Source organism: Saccopteryx bilineata, chromosome 5 (genome assembly GCF_036850765.1).
Source record: "Saccopteryx bilineata isolate mSacBil1 chromosome 5, mSacBil1_pri_phased_curated, whole genome shotgun sequence".
NCBI classification, from domain to species: domain Eukaryota; kingdom Metazoa; phylum Chordata; class Mammalia; order Chiroptera; family Emballonuridae; genus Saccopteryx; species Saccopteryx bilineata.
In genome coordinates, this window is record NC_089494.1 from 212166164 (window position 1) to 212175585 (window position 9422).

General features: G+C 41.6%; 1 protein-coding gene across 2 annotated transcripts in view; it reads right to left on the reverse strand.

Moving 5' to 3' along the window:
* The window catches only part of DCK (deoxycytidine kinase), a 28885-nt gene extending 19678 nt beyond the window's left edge, over positions 1 to 9207 (reverse strand). For both annotated transcript variants that reach the window (XM_066232517.1, XM_066232516.1), the window contains exons 1-2: positions 8844 to 9207; positions 2921 to 3036 (exon numbers count right to left, since the gene is read on the reverse strand). In XM_066232517.1, the coding sequence (XP_066088614.1) occupies positions 2921 to 3036; positions 8844 to 8934 (207 nt within the window). In that variant the 5' untranslated portion in view covers positions 8935 to 9207. The remainder of the gene's footprint in view (positions 1 to 2920; positions 3037 to 8843) is intronic.
* Between the last annotated feature and the right edge of the window lie 215 nt (positions 9208 to 9422).

The window sequence follows — 9422 nt, forward strand, 5'->3', positions numbered from 1 at the left end:
CTAAAACAAAAGACAAATAAATTAATTAAAGGAGCAGAATCTCATTAGCAATCAGGGAAATACCAATTAAAAACATAAAAGATATTAAACATTCGACATAATGACAAAAATTAGGAAGCTGAACAAATACTAAATATTGGCAAAGATATGGAGTAATAACAGCTTGAGTACACTGGGGAATGTAAACTGGTAAAAATACTTTGGGAAACATGTATCATACATGTAACCCACCACCCAATAATTTTACTTTATTCCTAGAGAAAATCTTGCGTGCATGCACCAGGATTCTTGTTAACAGCAGAGCTGTTTTCACAGCAACTAAGCTAGAAACCATGGCCCTGGCCGGTTGGCTCAGTGGTAGAGTGTCGGTCTGGCGTGCAGGTGTCCCGGGTTCGATTCCCGGCCAGGGCACACAGGAGAAGCACCTATCTGCTTCTCCACCCCTCCCCCTCTCTTTCCTCTCTGTCTCTCTCTTCCCCTCCCACAGCCAAGGCTCCATTGGAGCAAAGGGGCGCTGAAGATGGCTCTGTGGCCTCTGCCTCAGGTGCTAGAGTGGCTCTGGTTGCAACAGAGCGATGTCCCAGATGGGCAAAGCATTGCCCCCTGGCGGGCATGCTGGGTAGATCCCAGTCGGGCGCATGTGGAAGTCTGTCTGACTGCCTCCCCATTTCCAACTTCAGAAAAATACAAAAAAAAAACACTAAAAAAAAACCCAAAACTTTTTATTTTTACTGTTGACCCAGACATATTTTGTGGCAAGAATAACAAGCCAAGGACCCTTCAGCAAACGTATTAGTTAGCCAGGTTGAATGCTCCTAAACATGCATTTCCTTTGAAAATCTTAATGAGAAGTGATGTGGTAGAACTTGTCATACTGCCATAATTCTGAATTCATTCCACAGTAGTGGGAGGTAGATTTAGTTCTCGTGTTGCCCAGTTTCACGGGGTTCTTACATACAAAAGTCAGAAAGCAGAAAAACAGCATCCTGATTACATTCCAGAGTCAACTGACCTCTCTGGAACTGAAACCACACAAAGGCTGATCACAGGTATAGAATGGACAGACAGTGACATATAAATACAAAGAAACACTATATGGCAATCAAAATGAACAAGCTATAGGGGCATGTAACAATATGAACAATTTTTATAAACTTATCAAGCAGAAAGATATGAGAGGAAAAAGGATGTAAACAGTTTATTTCACTTATATTACATTTAAAAACAGACATTAAGCTATAGTTCTTACAGACATGTTAATGTATGGTCAAATTGTTTTTAAAAAGCCGGAAAATTATTACCACAGAGTTATTTTATGAGTGATTATCGCAGCAGAGGCATTGGGCCTAGGGCAAAGAAATATTGTAACCTGAGAAGGACTTCTAGAATGATAGCGATGTTCTTTCTTGGCCTGGATGATAGTTATAAAGATGTCACCCTTACAATTATTCCTCAAACCTTATTTTTCTATATGCTTTTCTATAGTTACATTATATGCCAATAAAAAGTGTTGAGAGAAGCAAATAAACAAATTTACCCATTTTAAAATTCTACTTTTGGCTAACTGTACCCTTCCCCAACAGAAATATCAATTTCTTAAAATAAATTCCAGCCTGACCAGGCGGTGGAGCAGTGAATAGAATGTCAACTTGCGATGCTGAGGACCCAGGTTCAAAACCACAAGGTCGCCAGCTTGAGCGTGAGCTCTTCTGGCTTGAGCTTGGACTCACCAGCTTGAGCTGTGAGCTTGGAGTCATCAGCTTGAGTGTGGGATCACAGACATGACCCCATGGTCATTGGCTTGAGCCCAAGGTCACTGGCATGAGCAAGGGGTCACTGGCTCAACTGAAGCTCCCAGTTAGGGCACAAATGAGAAAGCACTCAAAGGCATGGCAACTATGAGTTGATGCTTCTCTCTCTCCCTTTCTGTCTGTCTGTCCCTCTCTCTTGCTCTCACTAAAAAAATTAAAAGAAGAAAGAAAGTCCGTATGGAAAAGAAGTCCCTTCAAACTTTAGTCCCAATTATTCCAAGGACTTGGTTGTACTGAGAGGGACCCCAAACCTAAAGTTAACTATGCTTGGCAAATAAGTGTGTGAGAAAATATTTTTGGTTATTCAAACCATATATCCTCAAAGTTTACAGATTATCTTGCTAATGTTCCTCCTTGCATGTATAATTTACATTTTAAGTACTCTATTATTTCCAGATTCCTCACACCAACAGCTAAACTCTAAAACACAGACTTTTCAATCCTGTCTCCCTCAGCTCTAACAAAGTTTCTAGCACACATTTCTATTTGGAGGTTTCTACTATATAGTAATGCTGCTTTCAATCTTAATTCTTATTTCTCCAGGAATGAAAATCTTAGCAATTAGACATCTCCTTCATACACGTATAAAAAATAAATCTGCTATAAAAAATGAAATTCAACTGTTATTCCTTCTTCCTCGTTTGCAACACAGGACAAAAATGATGAGTGATGTCAAACCTGTGTCCAGGATGAAATCTGGCAAAAATGACAGTACTGTACAAAGACAATTGGTTCTAAGACAAAAGGCTTGAAAGATAAACTAATAAAATTCAATTACTGAATAAATGGGTTTTGTTTTAAGTAAAATGTAAAAAGCCACTCAAGAAATTTAACATGCAATTCCATTTTTAAAATGTTTAATTAATTTTTGAAAACTTTAAACATTTTACTTAATTACAATAAAGTACATGCAACTTAGGTGCACATAGTCGGTGTTTATGTAGATAAACATCCCTGTAACTACTGCCCAGATGAACATAAAGATTTAAAGCCAGATTTGAAAGTTTTATTGGAAAAAGAAAAAACAAGCAAACACCCATGAGATTAAATACTTTTGTTCCTCTAAGCCAAAAGTTTTTATTTTATTTAGTTAAATTTTATTTCCATACCTGAAATTCATCCTGAGTACTATGAACATTGCACCATCTGGCAACAGGTTCAGGAACCACTTCCCAGTCTTCACAGACTTGTTTAAGGATATTCACAAACGTTGACTTCCCTGCAGCTATTGTGAAAGAAAAAGTAAAACTGAAGAAGAAAACTTACCAGAAGAAAAAAAAGGCACAATAGTCATCAGCTTTTCAAAATTTATAGTCATGCACAGCATAAACATTTTGGTCTGTGGTGAACCACATATACTAAGGTGGTTTTATAACGAACGTCGTCCTGGAATGCTGAGGCTGCTGGTTCGAGGCCCCAGGCTTGTCGGGTCAGGGCATATATGGGAGAGTTGATGCTTCCCACGCCCCTCACCCCTGCCCTCTCTCTAAAAAAAAATCAATAAATGAAATATATAGAAAGACTACAATGGAGATGGAATATTATTACTATCACCTGGTCATGTAGTTGTCCAGCTGTCTTATCACAATACATTACTCACGTTTGTGGTGATGTTGGTGTAAAACAAAAACTGTTGTGCTGCCAGTGGTATAAAAGTGTAGCACACACAATTATGTACAATGTACAATACTGAATAGTGATAATAAACAACTATTTATTGGTTTACATATTTATTATATATAATTTTTATTGTTAGAGTTTGCTCTTTCTGTTTACTAAAAAAAAAAGTTCACTGTAAAACAGTAAGTCATGTTACTCTGGGAGCAGCCTCACATGTCCTGTGGTTACCATGTCTTTTGATTGCATTGTTTTCTCTTCCGCTTGATTTAATCTTCTGTTGTTTTGCATAGTTAACGGGCTGTATAGGCTGGAGCCTAGGAGCACTAGACTTAACACTATACCGTCTAGCCCAGGTGAGTAGTAGGCTGCACCATCTAGACCTGTGTAACTGCACTCTGTGATACTCTCACCAAGACAAACCTACCTAAAGACACATTTCTCAAAATGCACCTCCATCGTTAAGCAGTGCATGACTGTAAGAGCAAACAATACATAGGCAAAACAAAAACACTTCATTCCCTAAACTTTCTTTTTTGATTTTTAAAAAAGTTTTATTGACTTTACCGGGGTGACATTTGTTAATTTATATAGGTTTCAGGTGTACAATTCTATAATACGTATATCATCTGTACATTGTTCAGACACCCCAAGTCAAGTCTACTTTCATCACCATTTATCATAAATTTAACCTCTTCTTTCCCTCATTGTAGACTTTTTTTTGAGGAAAACTAAAAGGGTCCCTGTCCTCTTGTATTAAACACATTTGTCAATTGTTTTTAGTTTACCAAAAATATGAAAGAAAAGAATTAAAAACCTGGTGAACCTATCTGGGCAGTGGCGCAGTGGATTTTTAGAGAGAGGGCAGGGGTGAGGGGCGTGGGAAGCATCAACTCTCCCATATATGCCCTGACCCGACAAGCCTGGGGCCTCGAACCAGCAGCATCAGACTGGGACTCGGAGGACCCAGGTTCGAAACTCTAAAGTCACCGGCTTGAGTGTGGGCTCCTCTGGCTTGAGTGAGGGTTCACCAGCTTGAGCACAGGGTCACTGGCTTGAAACCCAGGTTGCTGGCTTGAGCCCAAGGTTGCTGGCTTGAGCAAGGGGTCACTTGCTCTGCTGTAACCCCCCCACCCCTGTCAAGGCATGTATGAGAATGCAATCAGTGAACAACTAAGGTGCCGCAACAAATAATTGATGCTTCTCATCTCTCTCCCTTCCTGTTGGAGTCACTCTCCTTAACCAAACAATGAGCAATAACTTTGTGGGAAGTGATTAAGGCTATTTATTCTCCCACTTTATTAGGTATGTGATTTTGGATAAGTCACTGAATCTCTGAGCCAGTTTCCCTGTTAAACAGTGGAGATAATAATACATAATACCCTCTTCATGGAAATTGCTGTGATAAGCAAGTAAACGATCACTACAGTGACAGTCATTCTAGGCTCTCAATTTCCAAAATTTCCCTCTCTATTGGCTCCCTTCTCTCAGTTTGCAAACAAGCTCAGGTCTTTCCTATCTAAAACTAATTCAGTAACAACCAAATAAACTATAAAATCAATATAAAGATGCACCCACTGCCTATAGTTCTAGAATGGAAAATGGTATTATATGACAGTAATTATCATATGGCACTACAGTTACCATAAATTATAAAAATTCTTGCAAAGTATGGTAATTCCTACAAACAATAACCATGTTTTCTCTGCTTCACTTTCAAAGTTCTGTGCAGTATGTACTCTGCCCAATCCTTAAAATATCATCTGATCATTCACTACTTTCTGAGATATTGGAGGGGGAAAGAAAGGGATATTCAGGTGTAATCAGAACATGTAATATTCATTTTCAAAATTACCCCGGAATAAATTCCACTTAATAGTAGGAAAAGTCCTGATCCAGAATTTAACAAGGTATAGCAGTGCTACTAGTGATCACCACACCCGTCCTATCTGAAGTCACCAAATGTGGTTATATTAGACATCTTTAGTCAGCACACTGTGTTTCCCTCTCTCTCTCTCTCTCTCTCTCTCTCTCTATATATATATATATATATATATATACATGTACACATACACAAACAAATATAAAAAGCAATTTCAGTATGCTTTTTTAAAAAAAGCCTCCTCTTCCTTATAAACTGGATCCAAAAAGGGCAAAAAGAACTTACCTTTGACTTACATAACCATATTCAAATACAGGACATTAAATAGGGCAATAGGAAAAAGAAAAAACTGGAAAAACTTTAAAAGATCACACAGAAAAAAAGAAAAAGGAGGGTCAATAAAAAGGTAATACATGGGAGGAAAACTTTCAAGGATAAATTAGATGACTATTAGATCTAATCATGGGAAAACCACTGGTGACCACAAATTTTGTGTGGAGAGGGTAAGCATAGGCACTGTAAGGCATTTAAAAGAATACGTGGAAACACATAAAATGATCACCAGACATTCACTGAGCTAGAGGAAGATGAAAAGGAAAGCATGTTCAGAAAAAACACCAAAGAATACATCTAAAAAAATGAGGCATAAATCAGGTAGAGTCTGAAAGCACTTAGTCTAGAGTTCAGTTTTCTTCCAACACTGCCTACAAACAAAGTTTATGTGGTTATAATTTGAAAGTTTAAGAGCAATAAAAGTTACATTTAATCCAAACATTAATTATTTGTAGTTCCCAACTGTACTAATATACCGTTCATTAACTTTGGTGTGGGGGAGAAGCTAGAAAATAAGCTAATTAATAAATTAATATTCTATGAATGCAAAGAAGAACAAGAACCAAGAACGTTAGCCCTGGCCAGTTGGCTCAGCGGTAGAGCGTCAGCCCAGCATGTGGATGTACTGGGTACAATTCCTGGCCAGGGCACACAGGAGAAACGCCCATCTGTTACTTTACCCTTCCTTCTCCTTTCTCTCTAACCCTCTCTTCCCCTCCCGCATCCAAGACTCCACTGGAGCAAAGTTGGCCCAGGCCCTGAGGATGGCTCCATGGCCTCGGCCTCAGGCATGAGAATGGCTCAGGTTGCAATAACACCCCAGACAGGGCAGAGCATTGCCCCCTAGTGGGCAGGCCGATGGATCCCAGTGGGGCACATGAGGGAGCCTGTTACTCTGCCTCCCCGTTTCCAACTTCAGAAGAAAAAAAAAAGAGAGAGAGAACAACGATGTTAATACTTTATAAATTCATAAGACCAAACATTTACTAATGCCAAGCAGACATTATGATGCCAAAATTCATTCTGTACAGACTATTAAGATAAGAAATAGGTAAGACCTCCATAAATCTAACATAAGGGAGCATTTTAGAAACAGAGAACGTAAGATGGGTGTATGAGTATAAAACTAAAATGCTCAGTTAAATTCCAAATTCTACAAAGAAGAATCACAAAATAAATGGTTTTCTACACACAGATTAGCAATGTGTACATTTATAGCATATTTGCATCTGATAAATTGGAGGGGAAATGAATAACAGTGCAAAAGCAGTAACAAACAGCAACCAGCAAAGCTTCAGTGTCAGAAAAGACAGTAAGTGGGGAGGAACATAGCCGATCTAAACAGCAATTGTAGTCTTACAGAAAGAAACATAGGCTCAGTGTCACCAGATATTCAGATTTTTCAAAAAAAGTTAAGATCTAGAATTTACAGGATATAAAATTTAAGGCTAGCAAGTAATCGAAATTTAATCGAAATTTTTTCAAATTAGTGCAGGCCAATATTGCACAAGTGCTGCAGACCATCAGTTTGCAAATATTTCCAAGTGTAGGTAAAGGGGAAGTCACAGAAGAATTTTAAGGGGGTAACACAATTACAGTAGTTCCCCCTTATCCGCAGGGGATATTTCCAAGACCCTGAGTGGATTCCTGAAGCCTGTGGCATCCTATATATACAGCTGATCCATGAACAACACAGGGGTTAAGGGTGCTCGGCCACCTCCTCAGTCAAAAATCTGCATAAAACTTTTGACTCTCCAAAAACTTAAGTTGCACCTCCTCAGTCAAAAATCTGCATAAAACTTTTGACTCTCCAAAAACTTAAGTTGTCCCTTGGTATCCAGAGGGATCAGTTCCAGGATCCCAAGGATACTATAATCTATAGAAACTCTAGTCCTCTATATAAGATGGTGTATAGATCAATGTATAGTATAGCCTTCAGCATCCACAATCAACAAACCACATATGTAAAACAGTACAGATATTTACTGGGGAGGAGGGGAAATCCATATATAAGTGGAACTGCACAATTCAAATGCACGTTGTTCAAGGAGCCACCTGTATATGGGTCTTTTCTTCTGATGCCTTAATACTGGAGCAATGAAACAAGATGTCCTCATTGAGGGTATGCTCAGGTTTTTTCTATTCCTTGGTATACTGCTAAAGCAGCTCCATATCTTGCTTTTTAAAAGTCCAAGTGCTTTGAATGTGGTATGAATTAAAAAACATTTGCTGTATGCATGAATGGCTAGTACCTAATGTGGAGACAAAAATAATTCTTTCAAAAACAGGAAACATCAGGCAGATATCTTGTGTTAGGAAATGTATAAGAATAGGAAGTTTAGATGCATCTTGCAAAATGCATTAATGGTGTTATCTGTATCCATTTAGAGAAAAACCAGAAACAGTGATGGTTATGTAACCCTGCCTTTACTTGATGTAGGGCAGGCAGTGAGGAAACCTCTTTCCTTGTACTCAAGAGTTTATAGCACTATTATTCATAATCTCTAAAAATAAAAATTAAAAAAAACATCAAATGTCCACAACGAGGAAAGAGATAAACTGGATAGCATGCAAAGGAATACTACTCAGCAATAAAGAACTACCAAAACAAGCCAGGTGAATGAATCTAAAAGCATTATGCTAAATTAAAGACGCAAGACACAAAAGGCTACACACTGTTTCCGTTTCTATGACATTCTGGAAAAGGCAAAACTTACAGGGATAAACATCATCAGATCAGTGGTTGCCCAAGGATAGGAAGAGAGAGAGGGGTTGACTACAAAGGAGCTCAAGGTAACTTTTGAGGTGATGGAAATGTTCTTAATCTTGCTCCTGGTGGAAGTAAAATGGCATCATGTTTGGCAAGCCTCCTAGAAGAGGACACCTAAGAAGGGGTCATTTAACGTATGTGAATGACACCCCCAAGAACTGACATTCCTCTTCCCCCTAAAAAGACCCAACAAAGAGGATGAAACTGGCCCCCAGCGCCCCTCCCTGGCACGCGGGTTTCGGCGCAGCCTGGCGCCCGGGAGGCCGCCGCCACCCGGGGACAGGGAGGCTGGGGAGGCCGAGGAGGCCGAGCAGAGGCTGCGGGCGGCGCCGCGACCGCACAGCCAGACCCGGGGCACGTCCTCGGGGAGGAGCAGCCCAGATGCAGCACAGGGCGCTCCGCCCCGCCGCGACTCCCGCGGGCTCCTTACCGATGTTCCCCTCGATGGAAATCTTCTTGATGCGGGTTCCCTCAGAGCTGGTGGCGGGTGACGGGAAGCTCCTCTTGGGTGGGGTGGCCATTCCCCGTGTGATGTCGTCCCCGAGCGCGTCGCGCAAAGACGGCTGGACAGTGGCCACAGGTGCTCGCGCCGCCGCCGCCGCGCAGACTGGACTCGGGCTCGGCGGAGGCTCTCCCGCCGGCGGGTGTCCGGTTTGATTTTGGCGCGCGGAGGCGGGCCCGCAGCCGAGCCACCCGCCCAGCGGGGAAGCCACGCCCCTCCCTGCCGCCGTCCGCGATACCCCCTCGGGCCCCTTGGCTTTCGCCCCGCCAAGGCAGGGGCCGCTGCGTGCGCGCTCCGCACGTCGGGTCACGCGGAAGCAGCGGCGGGGCCGCGCGCGCGATGACATGCCTCTTCCGGGGCCGCTAGGGGCGGGCAAGGTGGTTCCCGGGTGGCGTGGGAACCCCCGGCAGACGCCCTAGGTCGGAGGGCGCCTGAGGGCAGAGGGTGTCGCCCGCTGTCGTCACCTGCAGTGGGCTGGGTTTTGGAGAACTCGCCTGTCCGGTGGCG